Here is a 23,068-nt window from a genome sequence, read left to right on the forward strand (position 1 = left end):
GTTAGTGATAGAATAAGGCATTCATGAGAGAAAAATGGTTAAAAAAATTGACTAGAAAGAAAAGCAGACAGTGTTGATGTTTTTAGGTTTCCTATATTGATTTGTAATCTAGGCTTAATCTAATATCTATAAGACACTTCAATATTTACAATAATTTTCAGATATATTATCTAAATCTTCTAAGGACTGTTAGAGGAGAAAGCCAAAGCCTAGAGGTTTTAGGACTTGCTAAGTTCACATACGGCAGACAATGGCTGAGCTGGAAGTCAAAATCATGTTCTTCTCACACACTATGTGCCACCATGTCTCTCCTGAGCTGTTTCACTACTAAGAAATTTTAATAATAGACAAATGTCGATTTATAACGGTTCACATATTTATTTTAAAATCAAATTTTCATTATATCATTCAAATATCTAGCATAAATATGGCAAAGCTAGTACTGACTTTCCTATAGCTTTCCAGGTTAAAAAAAAAAAAAGGCTTTGTTACAAATTGTGTAACATAATGGAGTCACATATGCTAAAACCCCCAACAAGTAGAGCCAGGGAGGGCCATGAAGAAAGTGTTATCACGGATAATGCTTGATAAAAGAACCATCACAAAAAACTGAAAAAACCATAACCTTGCACAAACGCCATCATAACCTTATACAAAAATCCTGTGAGGATGTTTGCCCAGCAACTGCCTGTCAAACTCCGAACTGGTACCACCTTTGTTGTTGATCCTTGTAGAGAAGAATAATTATCTCAAAACAATTATGTAATTCTCCTCATTCTTCCTTTAAAAACCTTTGTCTCTCTTTACCTTCCTGAATATGCAGAGTTTACTACAGCATGTGCATTCCCACTGCAATGCCCATCCTCAAATAGATTATCATTTTCTTTTAGAGTCCCTCTCTGTTGTTTAGGTTGACATATCTGGAGTCAGAAGTGGGACTTGCAGCAAGATCACCTTCAGAAGGAATCAGCAATTCTTAGAACTGGTATATAGTACTCACTTGAGCCCTCTGAACTTTCTGCTTCCACAGCTCACCTTTTCTGCCCTGGTGAGCCTCCTGCTTTTTGATGGAAGCTCCTGAATTCATTTAGGATCTCATTAAGGGCACCTTAATAAAGGGCCTTGCAATCCTCTTGGGATAATAACAACTTTTTGCCTTTTCTGGCAATCCCTTTCTGGTAAGGACAAGTGTCCTTCTGGTTTGAATACTCCGGTTACTATAAAATTTGTGTTCTGTGAGGTATGTCTTTTCTGGTGAATTCACTTCTGGTTCCGCATGCCTAATTTAGTATTTTGTTTAATGTGCATACCTGGGTTTAAAATTTTTGTGAAATACTCTTATCTTGGTTTTATTTTGGTTTGGTAACACACATCTGTAAATAATTTAGCTTTTTTCCTTTGCTTATTTCTAAGAATCTACAAGAAGCAAAAATAAACATTCTAAATGGTGGGCACAGCCTAGCTAATTAAAAGCCACTACGATGGTCCCCACCATCTAAAACACTGGTCCAAATGCCTAATACTCCCTGACAAGATTTATGGGATTTTCTTTGTTCTTGAGTGATTAATAAGAAACAAAATGGGATCCTCAAATTCTAAAGGCATGCCAAAACAATCTACCTTTGGGGATTCCAGCCAGCTATATTATGGACTGTTCTTGGGCATATTTTTTAACTGATGGGCAAATTGTTACAGAAGGCAGCTAGTCAGGCATGAGCAGGACAGGAGAAGGCTCCCCCTACCCCACCAGGAACATCAGGCGACCCTAGGGTGATGGGCAAGCTATTGTCACACTGTATCGCTAATAATTGGTCACAGCTGGCACCATGCAACGGCAGTCTCCCAATAGATAGAAACACCTGAAACTGGTGATCAGCGGCTTTCCAATAAGATCTCAGGAGTTGGGTAGGTAAGCTCAGGCATGTGCAGTAAGAGGCAAAATAGAGGCATTTAACTAGTATATGACCTTCCAGGGACATTCCACTGGTAAGGGAAAAACACCTCCAGTGAGCATGTGTACAAGGCCAGTAAACACACTGCACATGCTCACCTCCCAAGGGCTAGCAGGCCACTGCACACACATGGACAGCCAACCACAAGGGAAGAATCAGAGAAGGGTTGTAGGAACCCAGAAGTAAGCCAACATATAAAACTCTAAGTAAAAGGTCAATGGGGCACTTATCTTTCAAGTCGCCTGCTTGGCCTTCCTCCAAGTGTACTTTCCTTCCTTTTGTTCCTGTTCTAAAGCTATATAATAAACTTTCACTCCTGCTCTAAAACTTGCCTGTCTCTCCTTCTGCCTTGTGCTTCCTTGGTAGAATTCTTTCTTCTGGGAAGAAAAGAATTGAGGTTGCTGCAGGCCCAAACGGATTTGCCGCTGGTAACAAAATGACATCAAGGAAAATTTGGAGCACAATGGCCATTATTTGAACTCTTTAAACTTATTAAAAAAAAACTGCAACCAACTAAAGAATTAAAATATGTAGAGCATTCTAATTTCTCTACCTCTCTATTTTTTTCCTGCCTACTTTGAATCTAGTAACTTTTTCTGCTGGTATTGAGATAAACTTGCTGCTATGGCATTCCAGCCAAGATAGAAACAAAGGGGGAAAAAGTTTTAGAGTGCTTTCAAATTATTGTTTTACAAATTACATCAGCTCCATGGCAACTGACAACCTACACATTTTCTGGAAATGTAAATTTAGGTTTGCCTTACTAACAATTGCTTTGAGTGATGGAACAGTTAATTTAAGAGTTGGATGTTCTAAAAGAAAAGAAGAGATCAATGTTTATAAGAGTTAGGCTCTCAGATCAAAGAGGTCAAAATCTTGAGCTTAGAGCAGTAATATAACATTTCTCTGTCTGGCATAAAAATGGCTTTGTCTGCCATGCAGGGACTAGAAAAAGCTGAAACAAACCAAAACCACCCTGCTAAAACGCTTCCAAAACCACCCTGCTAAAACGCTTCCTCATCCACACTGACTAGTCAAGCAAATCAGACCAATAAACAAAAGACAGTTTTGTTACTAATTCTAGGATACTTGGAGATTTTTTTCTTATATAATTCAGCTAGTCCTATCTAAAAAATATAAACATTGGAATGTGTAACACTAAACTTATTTGAAACTGAAAAAAGGATAAAAAGAAGTGTTTTTAAAAATCAAACTGCTACAGAAACTGCTTTATCCAAAATGTTGGTACACAGTCTTCATAAGATTGCCTACTGGGACAAATAAAGTTTAGTCATGAGAACAGGTCCCAATTTTATCAGAAATATAGTTTGGATCCAACTATCCTTTTATAAACTGGTGTGTATATGTGTTTGTGTTTATACATATATACATATGTTGTGTCTACGTGGTAAAATCTGGCACAGTTGTCCAGAAATCCCTTAGGGCATTCTATTCAGATTGGCTTCAATAATAATGAAAACTGTTAAAATAAACAGTAATTAAACCAAATGACATGTGACTTAAATGAACCTTTAATAAATAAGCTAGTTATCTGGGAAAGGCATAGACAGGGAAAGCCTGGTTGCATTAAAAAGGCTTTACAGGGCCATTTCAAAATATGTCAAAGAAATATTTTGCGGTAAAATACTTTGATTTCTTTCGGTGTCTGCTATCTGTCATGTGATTCTATATCAGAGTCCAGTTGGAATTTGGTTTCTTATTGACACAAAGAGTCTGTTTTGTCAGTCTTACGATCTCTCTGCTTTAATGTTAATGATGGTCAGTTGTGCCTAAGCTCTAAAAGGGAAGGGCTATAATGGACGTGTCTAGCCTCCCTTTTCCTCATGGCTAGGAATAGAGTTTTTCAGGTTTTTGTGAGGTCCCCTTTGCCAAGCAGTCCATTTAGTTGTTGGGGAGCTCAGGATTTTATTTTTTGTGTACAGTAGTTCAATACTTTTTTAAATATAAAAATAAATAAGCAAGCTGGTTTTAAACTTGTTGATAAAATAAAAATAGAAATGTCTTCAGAATTGTCGGCATAAACTTTTGCCGGGATTTATGGGCCGGGCAGTTTTATATTTGTCTCTACTAGACAAGAGGTTTTAATAAGGTATAAGGGTTTGACACAGAAGTACAAAACTATAAACTCAGCCTAAATACAGAACAATCTTTGTTTGTGTAACTCTTTGATAAATAAGACCAATTGAATATTGTTGGTTTAATAAAAACAGCTGTATCTCCAAAGTAATCAGCAAAATACCCACAATTTTAAGATTCTCACTTAGGTGAACACCTGATATTCATAGGCTATAAAAATGATTAACATGGAAATAGCGTGAACTAATGACTAGCCTTGCCTAATGCCTCACTTTTCATAAGAAATCTACTTATACTTGTTAAAAATAAATAAATTAGATGAATGTAGGTGGCATAAACATTTACAAATAGTTGAATTAAATAATACTCATTAAATGTCTGAATCACTTCCAAATAAGAAAAAATACTGAAATATAAATTACTAAACATAAGTTTGTTCTTGGCTTCTTAAAGTCTAAAAAAAGACTATATTTGGGACTATCACTACACATAAAAGGTTATAAACATTTATAAAATTACAAAATTGCTCATATCTATAAAAAACTGATATGTGACAAAATTTCTTGCTTCCTAGGTTTTTACTAGAAATTGAGGTTACTAAAAGTAACCTTAACAATTCTAACATATATAATTCTGTACACAAAGTATACCCCCAAAAATAAGATGTGTTTTTAATGAGAATTATTGTTTTTTTAAATTTTACTTTAAGTTCTAGCATACACGTGCAGAACGTGCAGGTTACATAGGTATACATGTGCCATGGTGATCTACTGTACCTTTCGCCCCATCATCTCAGTTTTAAGCCCTGCATGCATTAGGTATTTGTCCTAATGCTCTCCCTCCCCTTGCCCTCCACCCCACAAAAGGCCCCAGTGTGTGATGTTCCCCTCCCTGTGTCCATGTGTTCTCATTGTTCAACGTCCACTTAGAGTGAGAACATGCAGTGTTTGGTTTTCTGTTCCTATGTTAGTTTGCTGAGAATGATGGCTTCCAGCTTCACCTATGTCCCTGCAAAGGACATGAACTCATCCTTTTCATGGCTGCATAGTATTCCATGGTGTTTATGTGCCACATTTTCTTTATCCAGTCTATCACTGATGGGCATTTGGGTTGGTTCCAAGTCTTTGCTATTGTGAATAGTGCTGCAATAAACATAGGTGTGCATTTGTCTTTATAGTAGAATGATTTACAATCCTTTGGGTATGTACCCAGTAATGGGATTGCTGGGTCAAATGGTATTTCTGGTTCTAGACCCCTGAGGAATCACCACACTGTCTTTCACAATGGTTGAACTAATTTACACTCCCACCAACAGTGTAAAAGCATTCCTATTTCTCCACAGCCTCACCAGCATCGTTTCCTGACTTTTTAACAATAGCCATTCTAACTGGCTTGAGATGGTATCTCATTATGGTTTTGATTTTCATTTCTCTAATGACCAGTGCTGATGAGCTTTTTTCATGTTTGTTGGCCACATAAATGTCTTCTTTTGAGAAGTGTCTGTTCATATCCTTTGCCCACTTTTTGATGGGGTTGTTTTTTTCTTGTAAGTTTGTTAAAGTTCCTTGTGGATTCTGGATATTAGACCTTTGCCAGATGGGTAGCTTGCAAAAATTTTCTCCCATTCCATAGGTTGCTTGTTCATTCTGATGATAGTTTCCTTTGCTGTGTAGAAGCTCTTTAGTTTGATTAGATCCTATTTGTCAATTCTGGCTTCTGTTGCAATTGCTTTTGGTGTTTTATTCATGAAGTCTGTGCCCATGCCTATGTCCTGAATGGTGTTGCCTAGGTTTTCTTCTAGGGTTTTTATGGTTTTGGGTTTTACATTTAAGTCTTTACTTCATCTTAATTTTTGTATAAGATGTATGAAGGGGTCCAGTTTCTGTTTTCTGCATACAGCTAGCCAGTTTTCCTAGCACCATTTATTAATAAAGTTACTAAAAGTTACCTTAACAATTCTGATTAACATATATAATTCTGTACACAAAGTGTATCCCAAAACATAAGATGTATTTTTAATGAGAATTCCTACAAAGCCAAAAAAAAGTGTTCTTTATTGAGAAAAAAGAATAATTTTGTCAAAATTCTGAAGGTTATTTAAGGTTATTTTAGAAAGTAAATTTAAGAAAACAGAAACATGACAGAAAGGAACCAGTAAGTAGGAGACACAGATGTGTAAAGTTAAGGGTATAAAGATGTATTTTTGGTAAAAGAAGGTTAAAAAGAAAAGTGAATTTTTTTTTTTTTTTTTTAAGAGACAGGGTCTCATCATGTCTCCCAGGCTGGTCTTGAACTCCCATGCTCAAGCAATTGTCCTGCCTTGGCCTCCCAAAGTGCTGGAATTATATGTGTGAAGCATCACACCCAGTCAAAAAAAAGGATAAACTTGAGAAATAATTTTGTGTGGTAAATAGTTTGTCCTAAATGTAGTTATTTAAAAGCATAAGAAAATAACTAAAGATCTAAGCATGTCATGGATGGTTTACGTAAGTCATTACAAGGTTTGTGAAGGGTAGATTTATTAAATTTGTGTGTGATCAAGCTGGCTGTAATTAGAAGGGAATTATTTGTAAGTCTTTCCAAAGATTAAACTTCGACATAAATATATCCCTCAATCCACAATATAAAACTAAAACTTTGGTCCACTATATTAGAAAGAAGTTTTTTTTTTCCCTAAGTATTGATCTGCTCTTAGTAAAAATTAGAGGTTTTCACTTTGAATTCTGAAATCTGCTTCTTAATAGCCATCTTCTAAACTGCAGTGTTTTTTGTTGTTGTTTTTTTCTGTTTCACAGTCTTCATTTAATTTTCTAGTTTCACGTTAGTAAAGCTGTCTTCTTCACTTAGGATGGTAATTTCATTTCTTGAGGTATAGTTTTCCTCTTAAAGCTTCTCAGACTTATATCTCAGAAGTTTAATGTTTGCTGCATCTTACTGCATGTCATACATCACTGCTTTCAACTCTTTCTCCCCTTGAGAAAGTACACCTTTAATCTTGATTGAGGTGATAACTCTCTCCTTTAACTTTTTCATCAGCTCCTGTCACTTTTTTCCTCTGATTATAACTCTGCTGTTAAAGTCTAACTCTAAAATGTTTGTCTTGATGGCCTACAAAAGCAATGTTTTCCTCCAGTATAACTTGATTCTGTACACTTGGCTTTTCTTAATGTGTCTGAATTATTCCATGTAACCAGAAAAGTTCCCATGCTGTTACTAAAAGCCATGTACTTCCCTGCTGAAGGTACGAGTTTTCTGTTTACACTCATAGTGTGTTCTCACAAGCTTGACCACACATTCTTCCTGTGTCTGATTAAATTCAAGTACTGTTTTCACTGGGTTCAACTTCCAGGTTATCTAAATGGGCTTCCCATAAGGAGAAGCAATCATACTGCAAGAGGTTTTTCTCTACTTTTTTGGTAACTGGCCCAAGAAACAAATATTTTGCATTTTATCAAGATAACTTTCTGTGTTTTCTTACTAGTTTTTTATTTTTTATTACTCAGGAAAATAGCTTTGAAAGGGTTAATGTTTTTTAAATCCAGGTAACTTTCTATATTGCTTTTGAAGTCCTCTGATTATCATTCTGGTTAAATGAATGACTATCATTTCACAGTGACCTGTGATCCTGTTTTGATCAGGTGTTTTAAACCTTTTCACATCTTTGATAGACCTCCCTCCCCAATATCAAAATTCTAAATTAAATATTTTTGACCTAGAACTAACTTTTGGATTTTCTAGCTAGGCCCCTGGAAAGCCTCAAAAGACATATTTTTCATATTGTAAAGATATTAAATGATTAAATTTATTTTGTAAATTGTGTAAGAAGCATTGCCAAATGGTAAGTAATACTGGATCTTCTTTCAGTTATATTTATAGGTATGTGTTTAATATCAGTGTAAAATTACATAAAACTTAGAGATCTAATATATCATCAAGTCATAATTGTGGTCATTATATGTATGCCACAAAAATCATCAAATTTCCTTGTCAATTTCTGATTATGGTAAACTTTCATCAAATTTTTATCCATGGCTATTCTAAGTCTCTGTCATCCTACAGTTATTGTTCTGATTTTTATCTAAAAGCATTTGCAATCAGATTCATAAAATAAGATTCTAACAAGTACTCTTAAATACAAGTTTCTAGTAACTTAAAAGATCAATGGACTCAATAAAAATCTATCAGAACTCTAATGAAGAAATGATGGGCTCATGAAACTGCTAATCAAGATCAAACAGAACAAAAATTAATAACATGAGATTGAATAACTGATGAGGATGTTTTTATGATTTTTATTTGAAACATTAGTTTTTTGCTTGTTTTTGTTTTCCAGATTTGAGAAAATTTTCTCTCTTAATCTACCTATAGTTTATAGTTTTATGGAACTGCTAATTAGCAATTTAGTAAAGTATATTTTGTGAACCAAGGTGAAGCATCTGCTTTATCTCCCCATTTCATTCCTCTAAAATTCAAAAACTATTCATGGGTATTTTTTTTCTCCTTGAAAATATGTTTATTCACTAAGTTCAATAAGAATTTGCTCTCTCTTTATAACAGGATATAATTGGAAACACTGGTTATATTACCAAGACTTTGACCTCTCTTTATAGCAGGATATAATTGGAAACACTGGTTATATTACCAAGACTTTGACTGTCATATCATATTAGAAAATGTGCACAGAGGCCGGGTGTGGTGGCTCACGCCTGTAATCCCGGCACTTTGGGAGGCCAAGGCAGGCAGATCACGAGGTCAGGAGATCAAGACCATCCTGGCTAACACGGTGAAATGCTGTCTCTACTAAAAATACGAAAAAAAAAATTTAGCCAGGTGTGGTGGTGGGCACCTGTAGTCCTAGCTACTCGGGAAGCTGAGGCAGGAGAATGGCGTGAACCCAGGAGGAGGAGCTTGTAGTGAGCCGAGATCGCGCCACTGCACTCCAGCCTGGGCGACAGAGCGAGACTCCGTCTCAAAAAAAAAAAAAAAAAGAAAATGTGCACAGAATTGCCTGGTTTCAAGGATTCTCAGCCTTACAGTGAGTGAGTAAAAAATGCCACTTCCTGGCAGGCCCATGAACTAAAATCTTAAATCGGCCTTGGTTTGACTTCCTAGACTCAAGAGGTTTTAAAATCTATGTGATCAACATAGAGAGAAAAGCTTATGTTTCTTTAAAAAAAAGCTATAATGCACCTGTTATTAGTTTGTAGCTTTAGGCATTGTATTTGAGTTTTAATCAACCTGTAGCCTAGACTAGATTCTAAATTCTTCTAGGTTCCCCCAATCCAACTTTCTTCTATAAAATTACTAAAAAGGGGGACTACTTTGTTCCTGAAGCCTTATACATTGAAGCTAGATGAATTTTAAGGAACAAACCTTGTACCTGATGTGTGGACCACACAGAAGGGTCAACAAACCACTAAATGCCATAACCAGAGACAGTCAAACTGCAAAGCAGGATAAGAAGTTGACAGTTTCATGATAGAAACAGTTTTTTCGAAGATATTAGAACAAGACTCCACATCATAATGAGACTCTTACTCCTCTTAATGCCTACCATTTTCACTTGATAGGATAATGGTATAATTGAAATTTTACAATTAGTAGCTTCTGCTGCTAAGTTGACAGAACCTGACCTAAAAGATTCTTTAGTCCATCTAGTGGGCAACTTTGGCAACATCCTTAATACAATTGTTGCTCACTCTGCTTTGTTTCAACTCAGTCATGTAATACTAGATGCTAAACGGATTGGTTACATAAGGAAATGTCGGTGTTACCGCTAATACCACAAGCTGTACCCGAATAAATTCCTCTGGAAAAGGTGAGACCTATATACACCAAATAAGAAAATAGGCCACATGGTTAGAAGTCTCACCTAACTCTCTGTGGTCATTTGATTTATTCAGTAGGTTCCCTTTAAGCGGAGGTTCACAGTTCAAAAGCACTATACAAACTGGGATTGTCATATTACTATACATTTTACTTTGTATTTTCCTTTGTAAACTTTTTACTTGTTGCCTGTCAAATTTCTGCAGTGACCGGGTGTGGTGGCTCACACCTGTAATCCCAGCACTTTGGGAGGCCAAGGCAGGTGGATCACATGAGGTCAGGAGTTCGAGACCAGCCTGGCCAACATGTTGAAACCCCGTCTCTACTAAAAATACAAAAATTAGTCGGGCATGGTGGTGCGTGCCTGTAATCCCAGCTACTCGAGGGGCTGAGGCAGGAGATTCACTTGAACCCAGGAGGCAGAGGTTGCAGTATGCCAAGATTGCGCCATTGCACTCCAGCCTGGGCAACAAGAGCGAAACTATGTCTCAAAAAACAATTTCTGCAGAAGTACAACTCCTAACAGAACAATGCTGGCCCAAGCACTTTGCAATGATAGCCAACACCTATGGAACAGACAAAATTAACTTAACAACGGACTCTAGGCAGACTCAGCCACTCCCTTCAAACCTCCCTTGTGGCTAAAAGAGTTCTGACACTGACTCCTAGCCACCATTCACTCCCTTCGACATGTGAACAGACAACAACCCAGGACAGCTCCGTTCTGGCACCAAGGGACAATAAAAATCTAACTACAGGATGACTGATCAGCAATGATTTTGGAGAAAAATCTTGATTAAAAGAAAAAAGTTGTCAGAATCAAAATGGAGTCACATGTGTTAAAAATCCTGACAAACAGAGCCAAGAAAGGCCATGAAGGAAGGGTTCGCATGCATAATGTCTGATAAAAAGAACTATTACAAAAGACAGAAAAAAACATAACCTTGCATAAAGGCTAATGCAATCTTCCACAAAACATACCTCCATGAGGACATCTGCCAGGCAAATCCCTGTCCAGCTCTGAACTGGTGCCATCCTTGTAATTGATCCTTGTAGCAAAGAATAATTATCTCAAAACAATTATGTAATTCTCTTCATTCTTCCTTTAAAAACCTTGTCTTCCTTTACCTCCCTGAAGATGCAGAGTTTACTACAGCATGTGCTTTCCCATTGCAATGCCAATCCTCAAACAGATATCTTTTTCTTTTAGAGTCCCTCTCTCTGTTATTTAAGTTGAGAGAGTATATATCCCAAATAAAGATATAAAACTAGTATGCATACTAAATAGAAAATTACCTTGATATTTCCCTGAGATAAACAGTCTGCATAGCTTTCTTCAAATGAGGTTCAATATTTCTCCACAGTTTGCGAGTATCACGTTCACTTGCTACCCCAAAGGGAAGAAAATTTCAGTAATTTATATCTTGTAAAAACCTTTCTCAAAATAAATATTAATGAGTAAAATTACACAGTTACCTTCTCCTTTAACCACGGGTTCACAATATTTAGGAAAATTAAGTACTGCCTGTAAGTAAAGAAAAAAAAAAAGAGAAGAAAAAAAGCACTGATCGATCACAATTAGAAATTTATTTTTCAAGTAAAATCTGTATTGCAGTTCAGGAAATTTTACTTAAACACATTTGCTCAAGTCAAATGTAATTATACGCAGTGGCATGTGCCTGTAATCCCAGCTACTCAGGAGGCTGAGGCAGGGGGATTGCTTGAGCCCAGGAGATCAAGCCTGTAGTGTGCTGTGACTGCACCTGTGAACAGCCACTGCACTCCAGCCTGGACAACATGGCAAGACCCTGCTTCTTTCTAAAAAAAAAAAATGTAATTGTAGCTTATTACTATAATAACAAAACAGCAAAAATACTAATAATGACAGCACAACATAAAATATTCTTTAATTGGCTAAATTCTGCCTAATACATTAGCCTCTGTATACAAAATTAGGAGAATGGAGCGTCTCACCAAAAATATACTTCTTTGGTATATTTTGATATGGCTAATCAGAAGGGCTGCAAGCACAAGAATAGCCCTGAAAAGCTGTATTTTGTGAGGGAGATTTGCATCTGTAGAGGAAATAAGAAAACAGCAGATGCAAACAGGCTTTCTCTGATCACCCCCCACCTTGGATCTAGGAAAGATTAACTCTCAAGAAAGAGACTTGAGGGTCTGACACCTTTGAAGGTGTGACAGAGAAACTTAGCACAGGCTACCATCTATTCTTTCTGAAAGTTGCTGCCTATGAGGTTTCATTTGCACAAGACTGCCTTCCCTAACCAAGTCTTTGCTCCTCTCCCTCCAATAACCTGTTATGCCATGCTCCAAGCCCATTTTCTTTCTGTAACCTCAGGATGGCATAAAAATTTGAACCAGCTGGCCCCCCTTTCTGCCCCCCACCTTTTGAGTCTCATATTTTGTGTAAGGCTCCTGTGCCCATATGCATATTAATAAATTTGTATGCAATAGCTAATGCATGCAGGGCTTAATACCTAGGTGAGGGGTTGATAGATGCAGCAAACCACCATGGCACGCATTTTACCTATGTAACAAACCTGCACGCCCCTGCACATGTATCCTGGAACTTAATATAAAATTAAATTTAAAATTAAATTAAAATTAAAAAATAAATTTGTATGCCTTTTTTTCCCGTTAATCTATTATTAGTTTGTTTTATAGATTCAAATTATCAAAACTGCAGGGTAAAAATGTGAACTTCCCTACAGTAACAAAGCATAATTTGTACTTTTAGGTTATATTTATGTCACATAGAACCATAAAACATATAATGAAAAACCTCAAGCACAAATAATTAACTGTTGTTTTCTAAGGTCTGAACATTCTCATAAATTAAACATCATTGAGTTTCGTATGACTCAAAGTATTTGGATTGGCAGCACTACCTGCGATTGTTATAAATGCAAGTTCTTGGCACCATCTCAGGCATACCAAATCAGAATCTCTGAGGATGAGACCCAGGAATCTATGTTTAACGATCTCTCTAGAAACTCTCTGTATTCTAAAGTTTGAGGAGTACTAATTAACTAATTATAACTACTTAGTAGTTTTCCATGAATCAACACTGGAATTTTACTGAACAGCAGTTTAAGCAAACTGGTTAAAAACATACTAATTCCATTTATTTAAAAAAATATATATATATTAGTTTGTTCCCAAGTATTTCATATCGAAATAATTCAATAAGGCACAGAAAAAGATATATATAAATGTGTAACTATATAACATAAAACTAGATAACAGAAAACTAAGAACCAAATCATTAAAATAATTTCTTCCTATTCTACTTCATAAAAAACAATGATTTAAAGTAGAAAAACCTTCCAAATTCTACTAAGTGTAGAGAAGAAGAATCAAAAAGAAATTATTCGCTTTAGCCAAACTTTCTTACCTTAATTTTAGATTTTCAGATCTAAGCATGGTGTAATAACACTAAAGTGTCATAATGTTAACAGCAACTGGTACACAATTTGGCTAATCAAAATAAACAACGGACCCTTGAACGACATAGGTTTGAACTGTGAGGGTCCACTTGTCCACAGATTTTTTTTTTTTTCAACCAAACACAGATCACAAACACAGATCAAAAACATAGTACTCAGGGAATACAAAACCCATGTATATGGAGGGCTAACTTTTTTACACTCAGGTTCTGTGGAGTTGATCGCAGGGTTTGAGTGTGCTAGGATTTTGATATATATGGGACTGGTCCTGGAACCAATCTCCCAAGTATACCAAGGGGCAACTGTATTGATTTTCTCTTTGGTTGAAACACTAAAATATGTTTAATAATTTATGAATAACAGTTAAAAAGGCAGTATCATAAGGTTTGTCAGAGAAAACAAACCTAAATGAATATCAAAGTAGTACTTCATTTTCTCCTATCTTAAGCTACCTATAGAACTAGCCTCTGAAAAATACAGAAACATCAATTCATAAAGCATCTTTCCAGAAAAGATCCCTGAAAAGAATATTTTTCAGGTGATTTAATAAACTTTCAAGAAATATGCCACTTACAAACTTTGAAACAAACACAAACAACACTATCTGAAGAAAAAAAAGAAAATGAATATCTTTATTCTTCCATGTTCTACATATAGAGAAAACTAAGAACATTGTGCTATTTTTCTCTAATGTTTAAGGATCCTTTTCTCTATTATTACCAATAGTAGTATAAGACTTAAACCATACTACACATTTATGAATATTATTTTTTAAAAAGCTGTAACCTCACCCTAAATAAAATCATTCCACAGTGAAACTCAAAGAACTTTAAAAAATACCACATTTAAATATATATTTCTCTCTTTACATTTTATTTTCCCATAAATCTTTTCCCTAAATTTTTCCTTCTTGTACTTTATAATCTACTTTGAAATGGCTGCCAGCACAGATTCCCACAGGATTCGAGTGCTAAAGAGTGGTAACTGCAAGTTACTTTCCAGGAAAGACAGAGGAGGATTATTTGCTCCTAAGTCCATCTCACTCAGGTGCGTTTTCCCGACCCTCTCCTCTCTGTAAGTCTCTTGTGTTATCATTTCCCTCAGAAGCCAGGGATCCCAAGACATCCAAATTCTAGAGGAATGTTAGTGATAAGCTTGAACTGGAAAAACTGTTTTGTTTTTTCCCAGCTGAGAAGATGTCTGAAATCTACATGTAAATCAGAGGAGCCCTGAAATCTGAAACTTTCAAAAACATACTAAATGTGAGCATAATTTTAAATGATTGCCTTCTGTGTTCTGTCGCAAACACACACTGAATCTAAGTAATACTTTTCAGGGCAAAAACAGAAAAAGAACAAAGTGAAGAAAATGTGCTAAGAGACATAGAATCTGTTACTTTGAAAGTGACTGTTTTCCAGCCTCAGATATATTACTATTTTCTGTTAAATGGAGATAAGATCTTAATTAATTGAAGATTTCTAAAAGGGAAAACAGAAATTCTTGTCTCTTTCCTTTCCCATCCCTACAATTAAAACAAAAAAGGTCAAAGAAAAATTAAACATCAACATTTTCCAAACTGTCTATGAAATATAAACAGCTATTCTAATTGTTAAAAAAAAAAAAATTAAAAAGAACCATCTATACAAAGATTACCAGCTCAGGGTCAGTGGTTAATGAAAGACCTGCAATGAAAGCTTCTGACCATACTCAAATCCATCTAGATTCTAGACCTCAATCACCGCATACATAAAACTTGAACAAAATCTGTTACAAAATATTAACAGAGTTGTAAAACTGCTCAAGTTTTTACATCTCTTTTCTGTTATTCCTCATTTTGATTTTTATGGAGTTCTGCATTTTCTGCAATTAGAGAAAAAATAAGGAAGAGTAAGAAGATCTGAGAATGACATTTTTCTGATCAGATCAAACAATCAAAGTTTGTACTAACCCACAGACATCTACCTTCTTATGGTATGTTAGCCTCTAGAGGCCATATGCAAATTCCCAGAATAAAATTTCAGTTTCTAACCTATCTCATACCATTTCTACATGGAAAACATTAAAATACATATATACACATATATGTATACACACACACACACACACACACACATATATATATATTCAAGCAAAATGTTCATTTACCAGATGTCTGAGCTCTTTCAAATCTCGACAAACAGTGTAGAAAACTCCAAGAAGAATGTTAATGTAGGCAGCATAGAAATCAGCTGAATACTCTGGAGGATGATCATGGGACAGGATCTTTTGAAGGTTGCCTGTTCACAGGACACAAAATAACTTATAATGATTAACATAGTACACTAATCATATCTTCAAGCATTTTATAACAAAGGTATTAAAAAAAAAACACCCAGACCCAGCAACAATTAAGGAATAATAAAACTATTACAAGATTAGAATACAAAAGTGTGATTTGTGATATAATAAAAAATATGTATTTGATCTTCACTGCAGTTCCTGGCACAGAGCTTCTAAAAACCCTCATAATTCCCTGAATGAGAAGGATAAGAGCAGTATCTTTTGTTACTCATAATAAGTCCTTTTAAAACAGACCTCAATTTATACTAATGAGGTGTTTCTTGATGGGTGATATGGTTTGGCTCTGTGTCCCCACCCATATCTCATTTGAAATTTTCAGTGGAGGAGGGGCCTTGTGGGAGGTGATTGAATCATGAGGCAGACTTCCCCCTAGCTGTTCTTGTGATAGAGTTCTCATGAGATCTGGTTGTTTCAAAGTGTGTAGCACTTCCCCCTTCATGCTCTCTCTCCTGCTGGCCATGTGAAGATGTGTTTGCTTCCCCTTCACCTTCCACCATGATTCCAAGTTTCCTGAGGCTTCCCCAGAAGCAGAAGCCTGTACAGCCCACAGACTGTGAGTCTATTAAACCTTTTCTTTATAAATTTATAAATTACCCAGTCTCAGGTATGTTTATAGCAGTGTGAGAATGGACTAATACAGTGGGCCCCTAGATAGCTTCAGGATGGGGACTGGTTGTCAGAGGAACCAACCAAGTGATTAGAGCCCTGTATTCTCACATACACTGCTATGAAGAAATACCCATGACTGGGTAATTTACAAAGAAAAGAGGTTTAATTGACTCACAGTTCTGCATGGCTGGGGAGGCCTCAGGAAACTTACAATCATGGTGGAAAGCACTCTTAACAGGGCAGTAGGAGAGAGAATGAGTGCCAGCAGGGAAAATGCCAGATACTTATAAAACCAACAGCTTTCGTGAGAACTCAGTATCTTGAGAACAGCATGGGGGAATCGCACCCATGATTCAATTACCTTCCAACAGGTCCCTCCATGACATGTGGGGATTATGGGATTATAATTCAAGATGAGATCTCAGTGGGGACACAAAGCCAAACCATATCAAGGCCCCACCTCCTGTCCTTGGGAAAAGGAGAAGGGCTAAAGACTGAATCCATGACCAATGACCAATGATTTAATCAAATCATGACTACATAATGGCACCTCCATAAAAAAATCCTAAATGATGAGGTTCTGAGAGTTTCCAGGATAGTAAATATATCCACATGCTGAGAGGGTAGCACACTCCAGCCCCACAGGGACAGAAGCTCCTGAGCTTGGGACCCCACTGGTCCTTGTCCTGTGTACCTGTTCATCTGGCTGTTCACTTGTATCCTTTATGATAAATGGAGTAAGTTCAGTGTTTCCTTGAGTTCTGTGAGCTATTCTAGCAAATTATCAAACCTGAGGAGGGGGTCATGTGAAACCCCAATTTATAGCCAGTTTTCTGGAGTACAGGTAGAAACCTGGGACTTAGAATAGTGTCTGAAGTGCTAATATTCTTGTAGGACTAAGCCCTTAACTTGTGAGGTCTGCACTAACTTCTGGTAGTTAGTGTCAGAAGTGAATTGAATTTTAGGACACCCATTTGATATCTAGAAAACTGAAGAATTTGTTGTTGGGTGAACAAAAATACCCCACACATTTGGTGTCACAAGTGTTTTGAGTAAAAATACTTCTGAAAAAGTAAATCAAAATTTTGAAACTGAGGGTAAAAAAAAATTATTAAATACTAAGACAAATAGAAAACAATGACATCTAAAGAAAATCTCAACAACCTTATTACCGGCAAAATCAGTAACAAGGGAAAAAATACTGTAGATTCTAGTTTATTTTTCTTCCTATTAAGTAAATCAACTAGGAAGAAAAAGGAGATAGTACATAAACTGCCAACAAACTAGAAAATGCTCTTCATGTTTTATAAAATGAAAAGAATTAATCTTTTTTTACATGCTAAACATACAGGGCATTCAGTAGAGATTCCAGAAAAACTATGTCTTAGAAGTAGAGCTAAAATTAGCCCTGGAATAATGGCTACTCTGGATCATCTCTCCAAAAAAAGCTTAAAAATAGCCTTAAAAGGGTCAACTGTATCTGTAAGTAATTAAAAATGCTAATGAGAAAAAGTCCAAAACACAACAAAAAGCACAATGTCTATAATTCTATCAAAAACTACTAGACACATGAAAAAGCATAATGGATACCCAAGATGGAGAAAAATTACTCGGTGGGAACAAACCCAAAACAAAAGAGGTAACTGAATTAGTACACAAGAAAATTAAAACAACTATCATAAGTATGCTCATATGCTCAAGGATACAAAAGAAAACAAAAGCATAATGAGATCAGTAATGAAAAATTCTACAGGATTAGATTAGCTGCCCACTAGACACTTGTTAAAAAAAAAAAAAGAAGTCAGTGAACTGAAAGATATAGAAACAAAAAACAATCCCAAATAAAACACACACACACAAAGATTTAAAATTTAAATAAACAGACTTTCAGTGGGACAATATAAAGTGCTCTAACATACCTATAATGCAATCCCACACAAAAAAGATAGAGAAGAAAAGGTGAGGGGGGCAGACAAAATATTTGAAGAAATACTGCCTGAAATTTTTCCAAAGCTGATGAAACTATACACCCACAGACTTAAGAACTCAACAAATCCCCAGCAGGATAAACTATAAAAGTTATTTTCTTTTTTGTCCTGTTATTTTTTAAAGCCAAAATAATAATATTTAATATCTGAGGTTTATAATAATAGTTGAGGTTTTATAATTAATATAGTATTACATGGTTTATAATAAATATAGAAGTAAAATGTAAGACAACAGCAGTACAAATGTTCTTAGGTAGGAAACTGTAAGTCACTGAAATTTCAGATTGTTATCAGAACATAACTTAATCTATCCAAACTGACACAATAACTAAACCAAAAACCTAATCAAATGCATTATAATCTCTCTAAAGAAAAAATATCCATCATTGAAAGATGAGTAGTCTGCATGAGGTAAAGACCAGAAAACGACTTCCAAATTGGGCTCCCAGCCATAACTGCTAAGAGGAGAGCGGTCCTTAAAATCAGACACCATATTCCTGAAAAGGACATGTTTCAAGTTATTACGACAAGGTAACACTAATCACTCAGATAATCTCTTTGCCCTGGTTCCACACTTAACCATAATTTCAACTTATCAATTAATATTCCCCTTCTGAATGGCTTTTTGTCTGACTACAGTGTTTTTGCTTAAAAAAAAAAAAACAAAACTGAATATGTAAAACCCCCTAAAATTTAATAATCAGAATTTAACTTGGCTCCATTATTATATACTTTGCAAAAATCTATTATCCTATACTCACTAAAATTAGTAAGACCATTTTATTTACTTTTGTCCTCAAACTTTCATCTATGCTGCTTTGTATCTTTACTTTTTAAATTTTAAATCTATAAATTTAAATTATAGAATTTTAAAAATTTAATTCTGTAATTACATTTATTCAACTTGACTGAAATGTGTAGTATCAACATTTTTTAATAATTTTCTTAAATTCTAAATAATTTTTCAGTACTTAAAATGGGTCATGAAAAACTGAACTATGAACAGTGCTGACATAGGTACAGAGCCTTTTTTTTTTTTTTTAAATAAAATCCTTTATCACTTTTCCTCTTACCCTTTTTTATTTTGGGATTTTTATGGATGAGAAATTAATGACAATAAAGACTCCATCTATTTTGGGTTGCTGTTTAAAAAAAAACTCAGCTAATTGGCTATGACAGAAGGTGTTATTTGACTGCTGTTCTGGTGGAAACAGACAAAAATGTGTTAATCTTAAGGTACGTTTACAGCTGATTAGTTCAGAGGGATAGTGTTAATGAGGCCAAGGTCATGGAATGCTATTTTTTTATAGACTGCTAACCATCTTATACTTCACAGTTATAATCTCTGAATCCCAAGTATCATCTCTGTATGACAGCCCAGTCTTAATCCACAAAGCTATTCAGCAACACAAAAAGCTACTGTGTTCTTCCAAAGACCAAAATCATCAGGATCTATGAAATTTAAGATTAAATAGAGCCCCCAAGAAAATAAGAAACACAAGGGCTAGTAATTGGTACTGTATGAGTTACAGTAAAGAAAATGAGATTTATAAAATCAAAAGATATAAGCGCAACATGGTACTTAACCCAAGTATATGGTAAATGAAGATTTCAACACTCTTAATATGCTTTACGAGTCTAGTCTGATTATTTGTACAGATGTCATAATCACAATATATATATACATCTTAATGTAGTGACTAAAAAAATGAAGATACATTAGCACAAATATGAGAGCTGCTCATCCAAAAAAATGTAGTAATTATATAATAACCTCTCACAGTTCCAAAATAAAAATTTTGTAAGTGCAGAAATACAAACATCTTATTTGAGATTGGCAGCAAACCTTAACAGTTTAATACTTTGATATTCCCATTTGAATGGCAATAATACTTTGATATTCCCATTTCAATATCAAATTCCCATTTGAATATCAAATTTATAATTCCTATTTGAATATCAAATGGGAATATCAAAGTATTCCCATTTGAATATGCTAGTTTAATCTTTCAAACAACAAAAACTATTCTCCCGCATATCATTTGCCAAAACAATGTTTTAAGGTTTACCTATGCTGTAATCAGGGAAATATAAGACAAACGGCTCAAAGCATCCAGTATTTGGACGAAACTTTTCCCAAACAATTTCACTGAGAAAGAGAACAGTCACATTTCTGTCAGCCTGTAAAAAGAAAGAAATAAAAGTAACTTTGCATTTAAAAATCTTAATCAGAGCAGTATTTCCATTTGGATTTTTCTTTCAAATACATCCCCCCAGAGTTCTAACCTATAACAAATTATTTGCATATTAATAAACCATATTTAGAAAACCTAATCAAGGAGCTCATCCGTTTGCAAACTGTCACACACCCAAGCTGGAGTGCAGTGGCATAATCACAGCTCACTGTGGCCTCAACCTCCTAGGCATAAGTGATCCTCCTATACCTCTCAAGTAGCTGAGGCATGTGCCACCATGCCCAGCTAAATTCTGTATCTTTCATAAAGACAGGATCTCTGTATGTTGCCCAGGCTGGTCTTGAACTCCTGGACTCAAGTGATCCTCCTGCCTCAGCCTCTCAAAGTGCTGGAATTACAGGCATTAGCCATCATACTGGATCTGATTTTTTAAGAATCTCTGAATTTATTTCTATAGGGGTAAAATAGCATGCCCTAATCACATTCCTAATAACAAATTATTGAATTGTTTTTGCTATAAAAATATGATTATCTAAAAGCATTTTATAAAATCAGTTTAAATATATTGAGAGGCTTAAAAGAAGAAGATATTTATTGGGCAGAAAGATTTTAAATTGGTAATGTTCTCATCTATTCATCTGATAAGTACTTTCAGTATACATGATATCCACCATATTTTAAACTTCCCTTTACTTAGATAAATACTTAACATAAAAAAATGAGAAATGCTTTTGCCATATTTCTCTTAAATGAAATACATTTTTAAAAATCAAGCATGTTTGCAGAAATGTCAAAGCAATTCTCTTTTCCAGTTCAGCTGAGATTACTATAAATCTTCTAATTTTCTTCAAACAGTTTCTGTAATTGAAACTAAAAAACGGTGAAAAGTTCTAATTGTTGTGAAGGGATGCATGATCACCATTACTGGGCATAAGGAGGAAAAAACAGGGTGATCTACACTGAAAAGGCAAGAAGACAATAATGCACTCTGGATACCAGATGGTGAGTTCTAGAGCAAAGCAACAGGAAATAGTGGATGAGTATGCGAAAACCCACAAATACAAATGAAACAAATAAATAAAAGGAAAGGAAATAGGAAATGAGTAGACATCTACTCAAAGAAGATAGATCTTGAGTCTCAGTAATAAAATGTCAAGAGTTAATGAAACAAAGAAAAGCAAGACTGTGTGAGGTTAACTTCCAGAATAGGCCACCAATAGCTACACTTATTATCCTGTCCTCTCTATACCTCTCGTCCCTCAACTATTACTAAAAGTAAACTTCAGGAGTCAGCCTTGGGCACACAATAATTTCAGTGGCCTCTCTAAACTTCCAGCAGATTCTCAAATTTGAGTAATGTATTTAACTTTGAAAGGCAGAAATGCTTTAAGCACTTCTCCCCAAGTATTTACTTTATTATAATATTACTTAATACTTTAATACATACAAACATAAAATTAGGTAGGTATAAACTGCTTATGCTCAAAGCACTTACAAAATTATAAAACCAAAATAAATTTATAAATACGAACTATAAAACCAATAAAATTGAAATTAATATTAACTGAATATATTGAATAGTATTGTTTTGCTCAAACTAAATCTTTATTCGCTTTGTGAATACGGTGAATATGGTTTCACCTGGAAACAACCACAGCTATTTCCCTCACCAATTTTCCTTATTCAAACTATTACAAAACCCTGTTTCATCTGTGATATTATTTGGCTTTCACCTGACACAAATGCCTAGTAAGTCCGCCCCTGTCCTTTTCTTATTGGGCCATGACATTCACAGTAGAATTAATTAGTAACCCTTCGCTTAATATTGTTGATAGGTTCTGGGAAACTGTGACTTTAAGCGCAACATATAATGAAACCAATTTTTTTTCCTCAACAATGTTATAATGAAATGATGCTGAAGGTAAGGAAGAACCTGCTGTAGGCTAGTTCACTTAAAGTTGCAATTTCCAAGAATCTACTGAGATGTTAAGTGAGGACTTACTGTACTTTGTGAAGCCAACACAAGAGTAAACTGAAATACAAAAGTAAACTCTGACACTGAGTGATTATAAGATAGAAATCCAGATGATCCAGAATAGCCATGCTATTCTTATTTTAGATTATCCTTATTTTGAAATGCAAAGAAAATTTTAAAATCCTTGAGATTTTAAAGTCTGGCCCTCTGCCATTTATTCTAGCAACATCTAAAACTTTTAATAGAAAGCAGTGACTTCATAATTACAGAGAAAAAGCTAAAATAATTGAAGAATAAATGCTGTCAAATCACCAACTGATTTTACTATGAAAAAAACACTGAGCTTTACTGATAAAAGAAATGCAAACTAAAATTATATTAAAATACTAATTCTCACCTATCAAATAGCAAAATGAAAAAATTTTACAACACAATCCATTGATTAAGTTGTGGGGAAAAAGCACTTTCTCACATTACTTACCAATTCTTGTAATCTAAGAAATCCAGGCAAAAGATTTGCTTCCATATCTCTTAGATACTCTGCTTTATCTAGAACCTTTAAAAAACAAAAAAACAAAACAAAAAGAAATGCATTTACAAAGCCTTTACAAAATGACAT

At 35.0% G+C, this 23,068-nt stretch overlaps 1 protein-coding gene across 3 annotated transcripts in view; it reads right to left on the reverse strand.

Annotated features, from left to right (window-relative positions):
• ORC5 (origin recognition complex subunit 5) overlaps window positions 1–23,068 on the reverse strand; it is an 81,587-nt gene that overhangs the window by 44,962 nt on the left and 13,557 nt on the right. For all 3 annotated transcript variants that reach the window (XM_003825721.4, XM_008951051.6, XM_034964704.3), the window contains 5 exons: window positions 22,931–23,005; window positions 20,349–20,460; window positions 15,488–15,618; window positions 11,352–11,400; window positions 11,172–11,262 (listed from right to left, as the gene is read on the reverse strand). In XM_003825721.4, the coding sequence (XP_003825769.1) occupies window positions 11,172–11,262; window positions 11,352–11,400; window positions 15,488–15,618; window positions 20,349–20,460; window positions 22,931–23,005 (458 nt within the window). The remainder of the gene's footprint in view (window positions 1–11,171; window positions 11,263–11,351; window positions 11,401–15,487; window positions 15,619–20,348; window positions 20,461–22,930; window positions 23,006–23,068) is intronic.

This window comes from Pan paniscus, chromosome 6 (genome assembly GCF_029289425.2).
Source record: "Pan paniscus chromosome 6, NHGRI_mPanPan1-v2.0_pri, whole genome shotgun sequence".
Classification (NCBI taxonomy): domain Eukaryota; kingdom Metazoa; phylum Chordata; class Mammalia; order Primates; family Hominidae; genus Pan; species Pan paniscus.